The sequence below is a fragment of the Corticium candelabrum genome, chromosome 10 (genome assembly GCF_963422355.1).
Source record: "Corticium candelabrum chromosome 10, ooCorCand1.1, whole genome shotgun sequence".
Lineage (NCBI taxonomy): Eukaryota > Metazoa > Porifera > Homoscleromorpha > Homosclerophorida > Plakinidae > Corticium > Corticium candelabrum.
In genome coordinates this window covers 4,213,407-4,235,233 of record NC_085094.1, presented here as the reverse complement: position 1 = coordinate 4,235,233, position 21,827 = coordinate 4,213,407, and the positions used below count along the sequence as shown (strand labels likewise).

Here is a 21,827-nt window from a genome sequence, read left to right as displayed (position 1 = left end):
TTCCGGTAGTTGTAAAGTTTGGCGCTATTTTTCAGAGCAAACTTGATAGCTGAGTATTATGCTATAATTAAGGCTAAAAAACACAATCGTACGTGGCGGTTTTCCAACTAACGTCCAATACGTGTAGGTTTCGTTTTACCGCTTCGTGTAGACTTTGATATTTGCGTAGGCGAAAGTAAAATGTACTTTCGCACCACTGACTCGCCTTCAATCGACAGCGAAAAGCACACATACGGCGATGGTTCGGCTGTAGAATAAAGGCACGTTGTGTCACGTGATTATGTGCGATGACGCACGTTGTGTCACGTGATTATGTGCGATGACGCACATTTCCTCGTTTTTCGAACAGTGTTAGAGTCGCCTGAAGCGTCTAGACCCGTCTCTCGTGTGCTCTCGTAGTTCGCCTCGGAAGGCAAGACCAAAACAATGCGCCGCGCAACAGAGCAAGCGTTCGGTCCGCAGTCCAAGGCCTTAACGTGCGTTAGCATCTACTGCGCGTGCGTCAATCGGGTCCTAGCTAACCTTCTGTCTGTTCCCCATAAGTGTGAACTTTGAAAATCATCAATATCTCTGCTGTTTAGTGGACTTTCGCGATGATCTCGGCATCGTTAGAAACCGCTAGGTCTGGCATTTCTGTTTATCAAATTATCTAAGCCTTTCCTACAAACGAAACGAAATGCTAATACTTGTGCATATCAAATACAAACGGGTGGAGCAATGGCTATTATCCAATTATCTTGTAAGACCAACGGATCAGCAACTGAAACCATTTAATAAGATAATTGGTATAACATGGTCCAACTGGAGCAGCTTTTAGTGCTCTAGTGATCACTGTAATATACGGGATTTGGTAAATGGTTTGACTGGGATATCCGGGGGTTAGACATATACCGGCTGCAGGAAGGCAGACGTCGTGTTGTATTTCTAGTTGTTACGCTTGTTTACGTGTTGTGTTCTATTGCTATACTTCAAGTATACTACATGGTACCAGGAGTATGGAGCGTCTGAATCCTCCAGAGCATCTATCATTGACGGGAAGAAACGTGGCCATGGCATGGAAGAAATGGAGGCAGCGATTTGACATTTATCGAGTAGCTTCAGGGTTGACATCTCAAGGGGATCCTGTGCAGACGTCGGTGTTTTTACATTCAATCGGGCCCGAGGCTCTTGATGTTTACAACACCTTCGTTTTCGGCACTGAAGAAAGCAAAGACAACCTGGAAGACGTGACGAAAAAGTTTGAAGAATACTTCATTCCAAAACGAAACGTGACATACGAAAGACATTGCTTCTTCATGAGAAATCAATTGCAGGGAGAAACAATAGACCAGTATGTTACTGAGTTACGTACATTAGAGAAGACGTGTGAATTTGGAATGATCAGTGAGTCATTGGTTAAAGACAGGTTAGTTTGTGGAGTTCTGGAGTCAAGATTGAGAGAGAGGTTGTTGAGAGAGATGGACTTGACGTTAGAGAAAGCAGTGGCGATATGCAAGGCATCAGAACTGTCCCAGTTTCAGTTGAAAGAGTTGGAAAGTGGATCCACCAGTACGGCAGGCGACCTGGATGCTGTTAGGAAAGAAAGTAAAAGGACAGGAGACAGGCAATTCATACGAGATTGTCCTAAGTGTGGAAGGAATCATCCAGAGAGGAGATGCCCTGCCTTCACAAGAAATTGTTTAATTAAAGTGTGGACTACGCGGACATTTTGCAAGTAAGTGCAAGGCTAATGAAGCACAAGTGCAGGTAATGATGATGCAAGAAGAACAGCCTGCTGAAATGTTTATTAGTGCTCTAGGTGGCTCAAAGTCAGATGTGTGGTCTATGTCTCTGAGAACTAACGGCATTATGGTAAACTTTAAACTAGACACAGAAGCTCAAGTTAATGTCCTGCCTCGGAGTGTTTATCGTAGACTGACATCTAAACCAGTACTGGAACCGGCTAAAATTAGATTAATGCCATATGGGTTATCTAGACCACTGCCAGTAGATGGACAATGCTTGTGTCAGGTGGAGCATGGAACAACTCACCATTTGCAGTTTTATGTTGTGCCGGCAACAGCTTCACCAATATTGGGACTAAATGCATGTCAAAAACTAGGACTGGTCAAACGAATTGCTGAAGTAGATAGAAATGACAATCAGATTGTAAAGGACGTAGTTTTGAAAGATTATTCTACTGTGTTTGGTACTCCAGGACTTCTAAGGGATCATGTCTATCAAATTCGATTGAAAGAAGGTGCTGTTCCATATTCAGTTTTTGCTCCTAGACGCGTGAAACTTCCGTTGCTGCCAAAATTGAGAAATGAATTAGAGAGAATGCAGAAGATGGGAATTATTCAAGAAGTGGTTGAACCGACAGATTGGATTGCACCTATGGTGCCAGTTCTTAAGAAGAATGGTCAAAAAAGAGTGTGTATTGACTTCAGTGAGCTCAACAAGTCTATAAGACGTGAACGATTCCAAATTCCTGTGGCTGAGGAGATTTTTGCTAAGATGCAAGGTTCTAAGTGTTTTACAACTGTGGATGCTGAATCAGGATTTTGGCAGATTCCTTTAAATGAAAGCAGCTCGTTACTAACAACGTTTATTACACCATTTGGACGTTTCCGATGTCTGAGATTGCCATTTGGCATTACCTCTGGTCCTGAAATTTTTCAGAGAGTGATGAGGCAGATTTTGGCAGGGATAGATGGCTGTGATTGTTTTATTGATGATCTCTCTGCCCTTCCAAGCTGGCACATGATGGGCATTTGGGAATAGTAAAGACCAAGAAACGAGCAAGACAGTCAGTATGGTGGCCGCAAATGAATAGTCAGTTGGAGTTAATAGTTTCCAACTGTACAACGTGTGCAAGATATGCAAGTGAGCAGAGGAAAGAGCCACTCTGTAGTACTCCAATGCCAGGAAAACCTTGGGAAAAATTGGGTGCGGATCTATTTGAAGTAGAAAAGATGCATTTTCTAGTGGTTGTTGACTATTACTCGAGGTATCCGGAAGTTAAACAGCTCACAGGAACAAAATCAACGGATATTGTACTAGCACTGAAGGGTATTTTCTCACGATTTGGGATTCCCAATGTACTGGTCACAGATAATGGACCACAGTTTGTGAGTGAGGACTTTAAGAACTTCAGCAGGACTTATCAGTTTATGCATGTAACGTCATCTCCTAGACATCCACAAGGAAATGGACTAGCCGAAAAGACTGTGGGGACTGTCAAAGCCCTGATTAAGAAGGCTTGGCACGCAGGGGAAGATCCACACTTGGGATTGTTAGCATATAGAGCTACAGAACATGAAGCCACTGGAGTGTCTCCTGGTCAATTGTTAATGGGGAGGAAGTTGCGGACAACCATGCCAAATATTGCTAGTTAATTGATTCCACAGTTGGTGGATAAGTCTTCAGTGAGAGAGAAAGACAGGGGTAGCAAAGCAAAGCAGGCAGCAGAATATAACAGAAGACATGGAGTGCGATCCTTACCAGACTTGGAACCAGGAACTCGGGTGTTGGTTCATGACCAAATAGGTGGAGAGTGGAATGTACCTGCGACAGTGGATAGAGAGATACAGCCAAGATCATACCGTGTAGTGACTGAATCAGGGGGTACTCTAAGACGCAATCGTCATGATCTTCGACTAAACCCTGAAATGGTGGAAGGGCAGAGAGATCATCAAGAGGCTAATAGTAACCATCAACAGGCAGTGGAAGGGCAGAGAGATCATCAAGAGACTAATAGTAACCATCAACAGGCACTGGAAGAAGCTGCACAGCAAACCCCGGTCAGGTCTGAAGAACATATAGAAACCCGAACACGATATGGACGATTAGTGAAAACCCCACAGTGGAGGAAGGACTATGTTTGAAACAAGGGGAGATGTAATATACGGGGTTTGGTAAATGGTTTGACTGGGATATCAGGTGTAGTAGGAAATCCGTCTCGGGGAAATCTGTCTCGGCCGAGACACATTTCCTTAGGATATCTGTCTCGGCTAGTCAGATTTGCTAGGAAATCTGTCACTACGCTGGGAAATTAGTCTTGGCCGAGACACATTTCCTTAGGATATCTGTCTCGGCTAGTCAGATTTGCTAGGAAATCTGTCACTACGCTGGGAAATTAGTCTTGGCCGAGACACATTTCCTTAGGATATCTGTCTCGGCTAGTCAGATTTGCTAGGAAATCTGTCACTACGCTGGGAAATTAGTCTTGGCCGAGACACATTTCCTTAGGATATCTGTCTCGGCCGAGGCGCTAGGAAATCTGTCACCACGCAGGAAATATGTCATTGTGTGTCTCACCCACACGCATGTGCAATTGTTTGATATTCTGAATGACGGGAAGCGCCGTGGAAGAGCAAATGTACGAGCGGGTCGTTTTCTACCTTGAAAACGGTTCATATCCAACAGGTAGGCTGACGAAGAACAGCTGTCACACCGTCTCTACGTCCGTGCGATTGCCGATCCTCCTAACGATGTTGGTGATCTAGGTCTCTCGGAAAGCGAGAAGAGTGGTGTCCGTAAGAAATCCAAACTGTTCCAGCTAGAGGAAGGGATTCTCTACTTCCAAGACAAGAAACAATCGACACGCAGACAAGTTATCAGAGACGATACGACAAAAAGACAGGTGAACTCTCTAATTTCTCGGAGTTACGGGTTTCACCTCTAGTTAGCCATGCATGCCCTAAACTGGGGTGTAGCAATCATTTTTAAATTGTTCGGGCCTAACGCGCGCTAAAGGAGGTGACCGCGGCACGTGACAAAGCATGACTAGCGTGCGCTACCATCCAGCTAATGAAAAACAGTGTCCCCACCAATTAATCTAATTGACCTAACTGTACGTCCCCAAAGTTATGTTTTGACTTTGCCACAAACTGGTCATGAAAAACTATAATATGATCCACATTATCGTATATTTTAATATTGGCCTGTAATAAAGACTCTATATACTCCAAATAAATAAAAGTAAATAATATATTTAATTGTCTATACCTAAACTGGAAGTTGCGGAAATCGTCTGTTGGTGTAAGTCAGTAATTTCAAAATTGGTCGCCCTCACCCTTTGGCAGTTTTGGTACGTCCCTGCTAGTAAACTGCAAGGGCAGATGACAAAATTTCGTCATGTTGACTTAATAAAATGTTTACATTATGTCTTCTCTGTATATCCAGATTCTCCAAGGATGTCATGTCACTGGAGGTCATCATCTTGGCAGGGACAAAACGCTAGATCGAGTGACAAAGAAGTACTACTGGCTAGGAATAGTAGCTGATGTGAAACAACTAGTGAGAACAAGCATGCATAATTTTTCAGAAGGTGCTTCAAAATACTGTCTCTGCACATTTCATTTCTCAGGTTCAACATTGTGATATATGTCAGAGAGTGAAAAGAAAGTTTGATCATCCATCAGAACCGTTACATCCATTACCTGTACCATCTAAGGTCTGGTCGCAAATTGGCGTTGACTTGGTTGGACCATTGCAAGTCACTAGTAGTGGCAATCAGTATATTGTTGTGGCTGTCGATTACTTCAGCAAATGGCCTGAAGCCAAAGCAATTCCATCGAAAGAAGCAATTCACGTTGCTGACTTCCTTAACTCACTCTTTCTACGACATGGATTTCCAGAGGTGTTGATATCCGATCAAGGTCGCGAGTTTTGCAATGCTATCTGCAATGAACTTTTGACAAAGACAGGAGTCAAACACAGAATTACGTCTGCCTACCACCCTCAAACAAACGGACTGACTGAGCGTTTCAATCAGACACTGAAAAATGGAATCTGCCAGATGACAAACTGCACAGATGAAGACTGGGATTCAACAATTGAGGCTATTCTATTTTCCTATCGCACTGCTGTTCATGCTTCGACCAAATTCACACCATTCTTTCTTTTTAATAATCGAGATCCTCGTATGCCTCTAGATGTTCAACTGCATGCACACCACGTCTCAGATTCAACTGCGGAAACCACGATGCATTGCCTGACTGATGAAGAGATGCAACATGATGTAGAACTGCTAGTCAATCTGAAACACCAGTATACAGCAGCTGCAAAACGAAATATTGTCAAAGCCCAGGAACGCCAGAAAGCTTACTATGACAAGCGCCATAATACATATTCTTTATCTCTCGATCTCAATGACCAAGTTCTTTTAAAAAATAGTAAACATGACAGCCGTAAGGGTGGAAAGCTGGACGTGAAGTGGACTGGTCCATACTGGGTGTCAGAACGTCTTCCGAAAGGCTGTTTCAAGCTGAAAAATGGAAATGGTGCTGTTCTGAAGCAAATCTTTCATGCAAGTCGTCTCAAACCGTATTATCCACCGCAGAGCTACGAGCCATGTGGTAGTGGCACTTCAGACGAGTGCAAAGATACCGTATGCAGCGATTTGAACATGATTGTTTTGCATACACATGGCGTAAGTTCTGTTTATTAGATCAATGAAGATGAAAATGCTGCAGAAGCCATTGAATGGCACGCGGATGACTTACCTCTTCTATCCCCTGCGTCTGCATGTGTACGTGTGGATGCTTCAGTTGCATTCCAACCTGATGCGCAACCTTCAAGGACACATCAAAATGAAGGACAGGTAGAGGTCTTCTACAGTGACAGTCAATTAATCTAAAAATAATGAATGTCGTTAATATACCATTTTACACCAACTTCATATGCCTAATAGAGCACTATAGCTGTGTTTGGATATTTTCCACCTTCTGTGCCTTGCAGGGGTTATTGGTGATGGATAACAGGACAGAAATAGAGGCCCGTTCATTACCATCTACAACTCAACCATCAGCTTCATCCAGGGAAATCTCAGATGAAACTGACAAGGGAGCTTCATCCAGGGAAATCTCAGATGAAACTGACAAGGGCACTGTTGGAAGCAGAAGTATCAAATGTGACAGACGTAAATTACGGTTGGAACCTAAGAAAAGAGTACGTTTCCAGCTTGCGGTTAGCTCATTGAAAAATATCTTCTATTCTGTAATCCTTCTCTATGATTTGATTTGCCTTATACAGACAAATGAAGATGACAAAGAATGCAGTCAGACAGCGAATGAGGAGGAGAATAGCAGAGAAGAAGATGGAAAACGTAAGCGCAAGCTTGATTATAGGGGCCAAACTCAACCCCAAACAAAACGAAGACGTACTATAGTAAGTATCTCTTTGGGAAACCCTCTGAAAGGTTTAACTTACGTATTCCATGAATTGATTAGGAATCTAAGAAGAACAGTTTCACTATTTCAAGGCGAATGAGAGAAATTCTCATGCAAGGCCGCGAGCTTACGGATGAGCATATTTCTCTTGCTCACAACATACTAAAGAAACAGTTTCCACACATTGATGGCCTACAGTCACCGTTACTTGCACAGACGAATGGTTTTATCCCAGTCCAGCATGAGGGCATCCAGATACATCACGTCCCTGAGCGAAGCCATTGGGTAACTTCTAGTTGCTGTGGCCAACATATATCAGTTTATGACAGCAAAGAGGCCGGTTTTCAACTTAGTACTTCTCTCAGTCACCAGTTAGCCTTGATTTATAGGCTGGCGGTAGAAGATGATAGCGAAGACGACGATGATGGAAATGATCCCATCAACTTGTTTGTTCAAAAGCCCTATGTCCAACAGCAGAGGGGAGGTTCGGATTGCGGACTGTTTGCCATTGCATTTGCTGTGCATCTTGCTTTTGGAGACAATTTATCGACTCTGCAATTCGACCAGGCACTGATGAGACGGCACCTTCTCAAATGCTTTCAGCAGAAAGAAATGATGCCTTTTCCGCAGATGACAAAGACCACGGCTCATCGTCCCAAGAGACTTCGCGGTGTCATGATTGAGCTTTGTCGTTGGTGCTTGATGCCCGAGACATTTGCTGCTACAGTGAAGTGCCAGAAATGCGATGATTGGTGTCATTTGAAATGTGCTAGACCGATATTGCCTACTAGGAGCAAAAAATGGACCTGTGGTAACTGCAAGTAAAAATTCTGGATGCATACACTAGCTGACACTATACACATGTATATAGTTCGTGTTTGCGTTCAACGTGCATTACTGTTTGCATTGTGTGTATGATGAGCCTAGAACTTTGTTTAAACTGTGCTGTACGTATACATACGTATAGTGGGAGGCTGCAGTACAAATGAGAAACCTGGAATGCTGTGTTATGTTCCCTAGAAACGTGGTTAAATATATCATGATTTAGGCCCATTAGTAAATTCCCTGCTGCATGGAGGCATTTTCAATACCGAAACACCGGCCGTTCTGGGTTTTCCTAGAACATTCAGAGTGAGCTGCGTTTCCTAGCTCCGAGACCGATTTCCTAGGAAATCTGTCCCGCCCGATACCGATTTCCTAGAACATGCAGGGCGTGACGGATTTCCTAGCTCCGAGACCAATTTCCTAGGAAATCCGTCTCGGCCGGGACAGATTTCCTGCCGGGACGGATTTCCTGCTACACCGGGGGTTAGACATATACCGGCTGCAGGAAGGCAGACGTCGCGTTGTATTTCTAGTTGTTACGCTTGTTTACGTGTTGTGTTCTATTGCTATACTTCAAGTATACTACAAGCACAACTGGTGTGACCTCTACTTCATTACTCACTTCTGAGTTCACGCTTACGGGGAACAGACAGTAGGCATTAGGCTGACGTAAATGTCAACATAACGCAAACGCAAACGCAAACGTCGTCTGACCACAGCATGCCGCAGATGCGCTCTAACCTCGTGACCAGTTTCGCTGCGCATATTGACTATGCGGGAAATATAAAGCATAACGGTAACGTGCGCTACAGGGACCTAACCAACGCACGGGCTGTCCATTTGCCATGCATTTTGTCATACTGTAGATTCGGTGCGGCTGCATGTCACGTGCGCAAGCCACGCATCTACAAGCGCATCGTTCCAGAGCAGCTAGGCTTCTGTTCAAGACTACTGTAATGTAAATCGCTAGAGACCACGTGCACAGCAGCAGCGTTTTGTGTTTTCATCAAAGTGGTTTCTGAATAGGGGTGGTCTCTCATCAGGGGAACTGTTTTTGTTAAACTCGTTAATTAAGTTTGTGCTATAGATTCTGTATTTAGTTTTCTACAGTGCACTTTAGCTAAAGTACATCTCTAGAAACAACAAGAACAAGAACAACAAAAACAACAACACTGAACCACTCCCAAACAACTCTGTCCCAATCTTCGTAGCACAACTTTTTATAACCTTGCTGTACTTCCTCTCTGCTCGACCTCCGGTTTCCCATTGCTGTCTAAGCTAATGCTCTCTTTGTTCCCTTACTTTCTTCAATTTGTGTCTTACTTACACCGAGATCTTCACTTGAGCGACACGAACAGCCTTCTTTTATCTTGTCCGGCACATATCCTTTCATGACGCCTTTCTTTATACATGTACATACCCGGATGTTTCGGTGCAGCCGGAGACAGGCAATGCTAGGTGGTCGCTCAAAGAGGGGACAGGACACGTGACAACCTTGAGCCTAGTCGCTGGTCGCGTTAGAGGGGTGATCATGAAGAGGGTTAAGCGCAATACAAATTTCGTCGGTGCCAAGCTAAACTGGTCGTAAACAAGAGGTGGTCGCTCACGAGGATGGTCGTCCAAGAGGGGAACTACTGTATAGTGAATAAACATACAGAGATACAGAGAAACTTCTCGAGTTGAGTCACTGCATGCATATCTAAACTATACATATCTAGAGAAGGTGGCAAATGCTGCATGTTAGACCTCTTCGTAAGTACGTGTGTGTGTTACAAAGATACCCAAAATTCACACACATGATACAGACAAACATTTTCGATGTACGCGTATTATTAATTAAATATTGCATACTAAATAAAAATAAATAAAATAACTTGATAGAAATAAAGAAAATCTGGATGCTAATCAATTTATTTAGTTGACTTGGCCTAGTGCTAAAACTTGTTTAATTAAAATCAACGATCAATGCCACAGTAGAATTCATAGTGCGTCCATATTACATTTACGTTTCTCGAGTGCGGAGCGAGTTGAGAGTCATATTCTAACTATGAATGGCCGTGTTTGCACCGCGTATCTAGTGAAAGTACTTCAGTGAAACAACCGTTTGCGAGGTTATCTAGAGAGCTTTAGTGTACGTCACGTGCGTTTATCCTAAATATTCAGAAACATCCGGGTACTCTCCGCGTCTCCCGAGGCTAAGCACGAATAGCACTAGGCCTCCGCGTCTCTCGAGGCTAAGCATTCATCCCACCTCCAGCGATCAGCTGCCTCCACAAAACAAAGACAAGTAACTTGGAGCTGGTTTAGCTGCTCGTCACCTTTTAGTTAATAGTAACGCTAAGCTAATGATTGTACAGCTCCTATAACTATACATGACGGTCTGCACATAAACTACAAAATGAGCCCTTCCAGTGTACCACAACGAAGTCACGTGCCACGCCCCTAATTTTCTATTTTGTCGACGTACACCGATGTAACTAGCGAGCACTGCTCGAAGATGCGATCAGAGTTCTGTCCAACTTATTCCGAGTTTGGGATGCAACACGGAGTCGTGAAGTATTGAGGGGCCGGAGGCCGGGAGTCTTTGGACATGCAAGTAAACATCCAGATGCTATTCTCATACACAAAGCAACAAACTACTATCAACAATCAGGAGACTAGGCAATTAGCACCTTTCTTCCTCCCTGCTGCGATAATAATGGAGTTACAGCCATCCATCTACGTTCTTCTAGATCTACATTCTACGATTCAGCGAGCACGTGATACTATAACGATGTAGTATTATCTAGATTCTTCTTCGTACACACGCAGTTCTCAACAGGGCTACCTAGCTAGAGACATGAATTTTTCTGCAGAGGCGAGCTGGTAGAAAGACTACACACCAGCAAGCTAGCTGAGGTTTCGATCTGCTACTTCGTTGAGTCTGTTGACCGCCGTGATACGTGTGCAGTGGTTGGAATCACCAGTGTAGTTAGTTTATTTAATCAGTTCTTTCGACGCAACTTGTAGTAACGCGAAGAAAATATTTCGAGGTCGACATGCCAGAGTACTGTCACGTTGTCCAACTAACTAGCTAACGTGCAAACTAGCATGCAATCAAGCTCTAGATTTACCAGCGTACGTGACGAACGATTACCTTTGATTTCTCTTGCATCCGCTATCGTTGAAATGAGACAGACCAGCAACGCTGCATGTCCACTCGCGAACATCGCAGTCACAAACAGTCGAATGAGGCAGACGCTGGAAGCATATCAAGTGTCCGGCCTAACGTACGCTAACAGGCGTGTTCCTTCCGACGAGGATTGACATTCGAGAAATGACGAAGACGCATAGGACTGACAACCTGCTATACAGTGGTCTAAAATCCTGCAGCAATCTTCGTTTTCAAACTGCATTAGGTCGCGTAGCCACATGTCAGTTCGTACCAACTAGATGTCACGTCATTGGTTTTTCACCAAGCACACAGCGACTGCTATCGAGCCTCACGAGCTAAGGCCACGTGCATGTTTGTCACGTGATGAAAGAGAAGTACACACTGTACAGTACTGTACCAGGCCTGCATAATTCAGTGGTGTAAGTGTAGCAATGAAGAGGCCCGCTGGAGACACGTGCTCCCAAAATTTGGCTACTTTTTCAATTTTGATCCTGTAATTTGCAAATTAAATCTCTTCTATTTCCGTAAAGTGAATTGCCTAGCCCTGTTGTCACGTGCCATCCAACAACGTTCGCGCGCGTTCTTAGTGCGACCTCGTGCGCTAAGGAAACAGGCTTCCCGGAAGCGACACGAAAAGAACAGTATATTATCTTTCTTTAGGCCTAAGCGGTAAGTCGGTCATAGTTCATGGCTTAAATTAACACAATTCTACGTATTATGCTCTAGCTCTAACAATACAGACCTCCTTTCAATATCTACTGTATTCTAGATAAACTAAAAAACCGTTTTCAATAGGTGCAGTGCCGTACAAACTTTACAACATGCATATGCCTAAATGTTTCTGCTTCAATGCATTACACACATGCAAATGCTGTAATGGATACCTGTTTAGCCTCCCAAAACCTCGAAAACTTCCTACAGCTATGCAAATGAATGTCTTCGCGCGGGTTGCGTATTGGCTGACAGAGGTTTGTCACATCGCAATCTTTGTCAATATACTTACTGGATATATGCAGTACATACTGTACACAGCAACATCTTGTGTGTGTGTGTGTGTGTGTGTGTGTGTGTGTGTGTGCGCGCGCGCGCGTGTGTGTGTGTGTGTGTGTGTGTGTGTGTGTGTGTGTGTGTGTGTGTGTGCGTGCGAGCTATTGTGTATGGTGCAATAGCTCAGTTGGCTAGAGAGTCATCTTATGGAGTGTTTAAATCCGGGACCTTGAAGGGTCACAAGTTCAAGTCACGGCGATGACGAGCTATGACATAATCTCCTTAAGCAAGAAACTAAACCACATTCGCTTCTCTCGACTTAGGAGTATAAATGAGTACCTGGGGCGTGACCTCTGAGAGGCAGCTCCTGACGTTTAGGGTTTTTAGGGTGTGTGATATTAGTAAACTTGTTGGACAAATCAACAAACACCACAGACTTGGCTGCCGCTAGACATTCTAATGGAAAATTAATTAAAATGCAACAAGCCCTCTCACTAATTGCTGCAACAAGTAGCAGTACGTATCTATACAATACCCTACATTTTGCTAGAAGACTCCATCTCTACAATATGTACCCTAAATTCTGCATACAGTCTATAACATGTATAACTAATATACCATGAAAAGTAAAGCTAGCACCTGACCGGATACCTCTTTTTCTACGATGTTATGATTGAACGACGTACTGTCAAAATCAGACCTGGATGACGAGGCCGTTGGGAAGAAGTGACGGAAGCTGACTCAAGATTGTCTCAAATGTTGGTCTGTCTGATGTGTTAAAACGCCAGCATTGCTCCATAAGTTTCTTGCTACATCATCAGTACAAGTTAATTTTAGAAGAAACTATTACATCACCAGATAGACTTACTAAGCACTGGGGGCATGTGCCATTTCTGTCAGCTCCATTACTCCACCTCCAACAACAAATTCGAGTACATCACTGTTGCTCATCCCAGTGTATGGCTGCATTGCCAGAGTTGCTATTTCCCACAGCACAATACCGAATGACCTATGATAGGAAATCATCAGACCTACACGTCTATGCACTGTAAATACCATATTTCTCTGGATAATTCATCCACCCGTATAATTCCCTTGACATACAAAATATAATTCCCTCAGGACTAGCATGGAAATATTTGGTTACAAGTGACTCGAGTGTTTTAGCATTACAATACTAGAAATACTGCAGATGTCTGTTTTCAAATGAGGGAGAGAGTCAAGAAGCTTTTAATAGCAATGATAACAAGGGCTTGTGAAGCTCTAACATTAGCTAAAGCAGCAAGTCATAATGAGCTCAATACAGATGTGTCTGATCAATAAGCATTATTTAGTTTATATAACTTTGTGGTAGTGACTCTGATACATGTAGTAACTCAGAACTGCTGAAGAAAAACAAGCCTCTAATTGCCAGTATTTCTTAAACTATTTCCTCTCTCCAATAATTACCTACCTCTCTCAATTAATTTCTTCTATTGACTAACACCCAAAAATATTGCCTGCAAGGGCAGGACTCTATAGCTTGAATACTAGAGCATTCTGGTACTGTGTGCCTTTGCATGTTTATAGTGTGGTTAGGGAATAGGATACAAGCTATGGAATTCTCTAGAGGATTGCACCTTAACACTATAGCCACATAAATTCTGATTCTGATTTGGTTCCTTCCTCCACAAATAAAGTTTCAGTGACAACCGCTTTCATGCATCAGTTGGAGAAATGCTGCAAACTTTAATCAAAACTGTAGGTATCAGTGATGTTTTCATTATCTGTGATCCTCAAGGAATTCCATGGCTTCTACTCTATTCCATAACCACACAGTACAAAAAAAGCACATACTGCCAAAATGTTCTACTAAGAGCCCTGCCCTGGTAGGCGGGATAATACGGTAATTCCCTAAATAATATTCTGACAAATACGGTATGCCCCGAACAATTACCAAACATCAGAAGGATGACCAAAAACACCATCCCGTAGCGATTCCGGAGACATCCATCTGATAGGGAGAGGACCTGAAACAACATCGTAACTGGTAGAAGTTACAACAATCTGACAAATAGTGTATACCAGAGCCTCTCTTCCTGTAATAGTCAGTTTCATATACATCACGTGTTAAACCAAAATCTATAAAATGTTGTGTTGGCCATTTCACAGATAAGAATGCAGTGATTTCTCGACCATACCTCCAATTTTAACAAAAATGTCTTTATCCACCATGCAGTTACGTGCTGCCAGATCACGATGAATGAATTTCTTCTCTGCTAAATAAGCCATACCACTTGCAATCTGGACGGCAAACTGAAGCAGCTCATCCTCAAGTAATGGAAACTCTTCAAAAATTGGCTTTTCTCCATCCTACACGGAAATGAAATGCAAAGACACAACCAAAGGATCATGCACACATACATATTTGCAACTACATGGACATGCGTCACGGCACATCTACTGGATGCGTTGATATACCTACGTATACCTAGCTACCCTAGCTACTAAACGCCCACGCACGGTCATGCTACCTAAGTATCTATATATTATTCTGTCAATTTCAAAATGTATTATATCTAGTAACTATATATGCACACATGCCCTAAAAGTCACTACACTCTAAAGCTAATGGAGCCACTACTCACTACAAATGTGAGACAAAAACAAAGTTACACCACTTTGAGATTCTCATAAGACTGAATACTATAGCTAAATGTATTACTATACATTACAGGCAGCGTGACCAAGAAGAAACTGTCAAACGGTGAGACCAGGCGTTTGGGCAACAATTATTAGGGCAAAAACCAAATACAACACTCATATATTCTTAAGATATAAGTAATGACTCGAACGACTAAAGTATGCGTGCCAAATTGGTTGTATCCCCACCATTGATACTCATGCTACGCTCCTGCCGTTTTGCTATCCAATACTAAATATACAGCAACCATTACATGCCAACACGCGAAGGATATGTGCATGCATGTGTCATATTATTGTATACTGTACTTACGTCTGTTCGAAGAGATCGAAGGTATCCTTTTAGATCACCATTAACCATCAGTTCCATCACGACCATGACAGGTTCACCAATCGACACAATTCCCAACAATCGAACGATGTGGTCACTTTCGAAGTTCCTTCACACACAATCAAGTGCGCCATGCTTGACTACTAGCGTCTGCTTAACATAGAATGAATGGTAAACCTCACTTCATAATGGAAGCTTCGTTTAAGAATGAAAGTCGATCTTCATCACTTGACTTGCCACTCAATGTCTGTAATGTCAAATACAACGCATAGCACATGCCCTATACATACAGCGACATATATTAGCATCTTTGCCTTCACAGCTACATCTAGTGGTTTCTGATCAAGATTCATTTGCCACGTTCCACGATAGACTAAACCAAACGCACCACTTCCCAGCTCATTTTCTAACACAACGTCTTCTCGCTTGATCTCCCAATCATCAGGTGTATAAGCTATAAACAGCTCCAATGCATTTGTAAATCAATAAATTCTTCAAGAATTTTTACTATTAGTAAAGAGCATTCCTGCCTCGTGTGTTATACTCACGTACAAATGAGACACTAGTTCTAATCGTTCTCTAGAAAATATTCATCAGTAAACTAATGCAAATATAGCACAAGAATTGAGTAGATACTTTAGCAGACGTTTGTGACGCTTCAATCGATGAACGCACCACGTGGCCACAACAGCAATTAGAAAACAGGTGAAAACCATGGGTGGAACAGTTTTGATGAGGACATCGTCGGGATTCCCTTCGTCTCGAGAGCAATTAAAAGTTACATTTATGCTGGCTGTACGCGACTTACCCTGTGTACGTTTGTTACACGTTGTTGCATTTGAATTTACTAGAATTTCAACTGTATACGTCTGATTATTTTGTTGACAAACCCAGGGCAGAGTAAAGTTCCTAAAATTCGTAGCGTTATCTGACGTAATTATACAAAGGTGCCTCCACTTCCTGTTGTATCTGGACCCATTTTTACATTGTTCTTCCGGATCAACAGATGTATTCTGTAGACAAATAGAATCATGCAGACAATGAATGCAAAGCCAAACAAGTTTCCAATTTACAGATGTTGTATTGTTCTGTTCGTCATCTGAAAGTCGTTTGTATAGAATGCCGATGTTATATGAGGATACGCTACCTCCATTAGGGCGTGACGGTCTCATCCAATTCACCAACACATTCTGATACAGTAGAACAAGCTAAAGCGGTGACGAAGTACGTTTATTCATTAAATGACTAACGACAGTTGAGGATGACTTGGTCAAACGGATAACAGACACATTCAAATATGGCACCTTATCCATAGAACCTATATATACAAATATGGTATAATGTTGAATTGCCAATAATATTATCAAACACAATAGCAGACTGTTTATGTCTTGCAATTTGATTAACAATTATTAGTACAATCAGCAAACAATAAAGCTACTTTCCAATGGTAACTTGGTAACGTTTAATCTACACTAAGCGTGTAGTTACATATTTGATAACTAGCATTGTATTCCTTTCAGGATATTATATCTAAGAATGAATGAATGTATCTTTTGCACTCTTTGTGCAGTTCCCTCTCTCAGGTTTAGGGAAATTAAGAGATACAGAAGATAAAAATCACGCAGCAAAGAACAAATACACAAATATACTGTGTGTGTGTGTGTGTGTGTGTGTGTGTGTGTGTGTGTGTGTGTGTGTGTGTGTGTGTGTGTGTGTGTGTGTGTGTGTGTGTGTGTGTGTGTCAGTGTAGTACACAACACCTACTGCACAGAGTGAGATAAGCATTGACACACAGTTGCAAATTCATAAACAATGACTACACTCAACAGACGCATGCACTCAACACTGACATCAGACTCACAATCTGCTTTTGTTCTAAACACAGTTGTCTCCTGTACAAAACCACAACCAGCATCACTCACTGCTTGAATCTACAGCCACAAACGCCACGTCTATAGAGTGACCACACTCCACAACTATTATCATCACATACTTTCATCGCATAGCCAACAAAATGCTCCAGTCCTGTAATATCTACTTTACAATGGCTGCCATTGCAACTATCAAGACCGACTTGCTGTAATACATCATTTGTCATATCGTGAATACACGGATAACTCCGATTAAGAGATGTGTCCAGACAGTCGACAGGGTTGTTATCACTGCGCATGCATTTAGCGGTACGTCTGGCGGACGACTTTCTGTTTCCAGTTATTTTTTCATCACTCCGGACTAACACTATCCGATATCCCGTCACATTCTCAAAACGATGCAAAGGGGGTGACCATTCAACAGTTACATTGTGCATCCCTTCACTTGTTTGGACGTCAGTGGGAGAGGACGGAACTTGAACACATAATACAACGTATCACAATAATTCTATATACCCTGGCAAGTAAATTAAAAAAACAAATTAACCTTGAATGTATCCTGGTATGCGTATCTTGTCGCTTTGATAGTAGACGTTGCGCTTAGCAAATTCGGCTTGAACATAAAACACTGTTGCATACCAGCAGTCGATCATTTCAGAATACGGGTTAGGACACAGTGGATAGCTTGTTCTGTTGCCTACTTCCACTCTTGTCCAGCTGATTGAGAAACGACAACCGAAGAGGATGTCAACAATTGTGTAGAGTATATCTAGAGCAATAACCTTACTGCGGATTGGTACAGAGTGGGTCGTGCTCGTTGTAGCTGTAATCGTTTAGATCCGTTTGCAAGCTGGACATCCCATTACTCTCTCTACAAACAATTGACAATCAACTGTATATATAATCATCAATATTACAACTACAACATATAGGTCTATACCTACCTGTACCAATTTATGTTGTATCCAAGTAAGCTTTTACCTGCCTCACTGTTACCTGGGACGCCATACCAATGCAAGTCAATGTAGTTATCTCCGTTAGCAACATTAATAGTGAGTTGCTTCACATTGCCTACGAGATACCAACCGTTAGGATGACTTCCCTGCATCGACCAGCACGAAAGCACGTCTGCCATTTGTCTTGCTGTCTACCAATACCTGCATATGTTTGTCTGCTGGCCTGCCTATACATTGCACAACAGTCAGTATCATAATATGCAACCACATTGCTCTCGTTCTAGTTGTCGATCTGGTGACAATCACATTTACTTTATCTCATTTCAATTCCGTTGCATTCAGTGCATGCACTAACAACAGAGCCACTACCTCAACACATCTGCCAATGCATGTCTACAACAGTATTATCTGTTAGATTATATTCGTATTTTCGTGTAGCAAACGTAAGTTATTCCGCGCACTAACAATTAACATAGATCTTTCATTTCCAGCTCTACCTACCACACGCATAGTTGTCTATACGTTGTTTCTGTACGTCTTACCGAAATCTCGATGAATACTTACAGGCTGCATAGAGACCGTTGTCCCACTGGTCAACAGCATATGGAACTAGGTTGTCCAACGTATTAATGCTCTTCTCGCAAAGCAAAGCGTTATTGTAGACAGCTATGCGCACATCTATCCGTCCGTAAAAGAAAGGTTTGTTTCGGTTTCCCCAAGGTAGAACACCAAGGTTCTTGTTTCCAACTATGGCTAGTCCATAATAAGTCTCTCTAGACAAAAGGGAATAAGCATATTATGCATACGGAATTTGTAAGAACAGTGTGACCTATATAAACTACTCTCGATTACCCTAACTGCCATAATGAATCTCCACGAATCGACGTCAAATTGTTAAGAAATTGTAATCGACGAAGAGTCGGACAATTGAGAATGACAACGTAGCCAGATACATGTTCAATACGGCCAAGATAATTTTTCAATCGATTCTCTTCGTTACCTGTCAGTGCAAAGAAAAGCTAGAAATTACTAAAGCAGCGTCAGTGTACTTGATGTGGTAATTCCAACTACCTTGAGTAGCAATATTGATCAACAGACTACCATTGACGTGAGTACAATTTTCAAACCTTTCAGCATCAGCTAGTAATCGTATTTCACCACCTTCACAGTCTAACAGAAACAAGACGACACGTCATCAAGACGACACGTCATCACGACTGTTGTTATTAATTACATAGATGTGCAATAAAACTCAATTACATCGATTACAATTGCTGTCCGTGGATTGGCATAAGACACATGTCCTCTTGTTAGTTCCTTTGTAGTTGTGAGGACAATCAAACACGCATTCACCGTTCAATTTGTACATTCGACGCGACGTCTTCTGCTTCTGAGAAAAGCCAGGGACAGTATCAGGACATACGTCTACACACCTCCAGCCAGCAAGCTGAGAGAAACAATAGCTGACATACGAAAATGATAAATATAACTGTTGCACCTTACAATGGCCGTACTTCTAGGACAATTCGAAACGCATCGTCCTTCGTAGTAAAAATGCCTGCAAGTTAAGCAGTCTCGAGCAGTTGTGCCATTGCACGATGACAAGCACTCGTCATGACATGTACAGTTTCCCTCACTGTCCACTGCCCAGCAATCTTGACGCACTATGTGGGTAGAAGAGAACAAAAAATCTTAGATGGCATACATGCAATCTCTCTATCTTGACCGACATGTTAACTTACAACGCTTTTGGCAGGTCATTTCGTTCCAACAACGATTCCCACATTCTGTAGGGCAAACTCCTAGCTTACCACCATTATTCTGACTATATGGTTGCACGTTGTCACTCTTATTAAAAATAGCTTTCCAGTCTACTGTATCGATATATTGCAATTGCTTGTTTTCCAAAAAGTATGATTGAATGTTGTTTCCCAGAATATGAGTCAAATTAGTGAGAGTGATACTTTTCAAATATAAATTGTTTGTGATTGAAAGTCCGGAATGTATTTCAAAGTGTCGATAATATGGGTTTGCTCTGATTACAGCCAGATTTGGTAAAATTTGTCCCACGTTGTCTACAACTCTGTTCAAATGCTTCACGAAAAGATTTCCTGTGATTTCCACGATACTGCTGAGCGCGGTGGGTTGTGTGCTAGCCCCACTACTAGCTCCGTCCACGATTAATGAACCCTCGATAACATTGCATTGCTCCTTGTCGAAATCAGCTAACTGTTGAAGTGAGAGTCCTCTGCCCTGACAAACTACAAGATATCATTATATAAATGTAAACCACAACTGAACATGGCTTCAAAATGACGGCGCTCTGTCTCTATCTCTATTGGAAAAACCGTCTCTCTGTATGTCAATCAATCTCTAAATTATCGTCGAGAAGCTAATAGAAAGAAGTACACTCCGCGCGTGGTCTCAGCAAGACTGTAGCTCTATCGAACTAGAGGGTAGAGGGCTGTTAATTATTTAATTAGACAAGACGGTTCTTGCTGAAAACATTAATTACGAAATGTTCGAATAGGAGCCATGCACAAAGCCGTGAAACAAAGACTTAGCTTCAGCTGAGGAGCCGTGTGACAATATGTGGGTTTCATACCCTCCTATGCATTTGTCTCTGATGTTTGTTATTAATTAAAGAGTTAAACTCACACTAATTGATACGTGGCCCAAGGCCGGATCGAGGAATTTTTGAAAGAGGGGGTTCACCTGGTAGCAGTTATTTATAGCATTACTAATTTTCTCTTTTCTAATGAAATTATATAAAATTATTGAACCACGCCAATTGGAAAAGAGGGGGTTGCAACTCCCTGAACCCCCTTAACCCCCCTCTGGATCCGGCCCTGGTGGCCATAACAGCACATGTATTCCCGCACCAACACAATGTAGTGAGTCATATTGCGCCTATAGTCCACATTTCAAGAAGAGCAGTACTTATCTGACACTGTTTGCTGTTATAACCAATTAGAGGCTCAAGAACTAAACATGTGTATGTGAATGATGATTTTAGAGTCGGTGCATGCGTTGTTGTTGAGTGTCGAATGCACAAGAGATTTATTAAAACGTGCACACTTCATGCAGTTTTGTCGCTTCATATCCTTGACCAATAATGAATGCATGCAATGACCGTCTCTGCCGGTACAACAGTCCTGGGAGCGGTCATTGCATGCAACTTAAATTTTCAAAAGTGCATGGTCTAAGCACCTGAGTGCTTTCACAGACGTTGTGTGTGTGTGTGTGTGTGTGTGTGTGTGTGTGTGTGTGTGTGTGTGTGTGTGTGTGTGTGTGTGTGTGTGTGTGTGTGTACGGTGCATGTTTCTGCACATATGAAAACGTGTGGTACAGCGAACGAATTTGAAGCGTAATTAAAGCTGCGGTCACACTACCATTAGTGTTAGCGTAAAGGCGGATTTTCAGCATGTTACTTATTCTACATTAGCACCTTCCTCCTTTCACATGGCAGATCTCGAAAAGTCAAAACTGCATGGTATTAAATCGAAAGTCTACAACCAATTGGCCGTTTAGCCTAAAACCAGGTTTACATTAAAAATTAATTAACACGCAAGACCTTACGTTGCGTCCGCATCTTCGTCTTGCGTCTCCTTGCGCCATTTTTCTGTTCTGTTCACACTAAAACTGCGTTTGCATTAAACGCGTTCGCGTCTTGCGTCTCCTGGGTAATTAATTATCGCGTTAGCCTTAACTTTCGTGACTTACAACGACGTACGTAATTTAACACATGCTCTAGAGACCACGTGCAAAGCAGCATGGTGTTGAAGTCCCCTAACGGATCATTTCCGAACGCCCTGCGTGGAGCCTCGAGTTGGAAGTACGAAGTACGAGCTACAGATAGCTAAT

At 42.4% G+C, this 21,827-nt stretch overlaps 3 protein-coding genes across 3 annotated transcripts; 2 read left to right on the top strand and 1 right to left on the bottom strand.

Moving 5' to 3' along the window:
* The first annotated feature begins 2,807 nt into the window (after positions 1-2,807).
* On the top strand, positions 2,808-3,866 carry LOC134185268 (uncharacterized protein K02A2.6-like). Its single transcript, XM_062653048.1, has 2 exons — positions 2,808-3,311; positions 3,390-3,866. Exons 1-2 carry the CDS (start codon positions 2,808-2,810, stop codon positions 3,864-3,866), a joined length of 981 nt encoding a protein of 326 aa, XP_062509032.1.
* Positions 3,867-4,258: 392 nt separating this feature from the next.
* LOC134185267 (uncharacterized) lies at positions 4,259-7,979 on the top strand. Its single transcript, XM_062653047.1, has 8 exons — positions 4,259-4,407; positions 4,488-4,624; positions 5,167-5,280; positions 5,351-6,373; positions 6,434-6,586; positions 6,724-6,951; positions 7,018-7,152; positions 7,215-7,979. The coding sequence occupies exons 1-8, from the start codon at positions 4,332-4,334 to the stop codon at positions 7,977-7,979; spliced, it is 2,631 nt and encodes an 876-aa protein (XP_062509031.1). The 5' UTR covers positions 4,259-4,331.
* A 4,578-nt stretch (positions 7,980-12,557) lies between these two features.
* Positions 12,558-20,991, bottom strand: LOC134185684 (insulin-like peptide receptor). The gene is made up of 23 exons (XM_062653536.1): positions 19,706-20,991; positions 19,467-19,627; positions 19,224-19,410; positions 19,035-19,133; positions 18,816-18,963; positions 18,528-18,736; positions 17,952-18,078; positions 17,795-17,878; positions 17,555-17,724; positions 17,130-17,482; positions 16,998-17,067; positions 16,384-16,451; positions 16,207-16,323; positions 15,770-16,146; positions 15,642-15,712; positions 15,448-15,587; positions 15,316-15,380; positions 15,116-15,242; positions 14,301-14,472; positions 14,185-14,241; positions 14,057-14,129; positions 12,989-13,129; positions 12,558-12,929 (listed from the first exon to the last, which is right to left on the bottom strand). Exons 1-23 carry the CDS (start codon positions 19,722-19,724, stop codon positions 12,815-12,817), a joined length of 3,150 nt encoding a protein of 1,049 aa, XP_062509520.1. The 5' UTR covers positions 19,725-20,991; the 3' UTR covers positions 12,558-12,814.
* Positions 20,992-21,827: the final 836 nt, after the last annotated feature.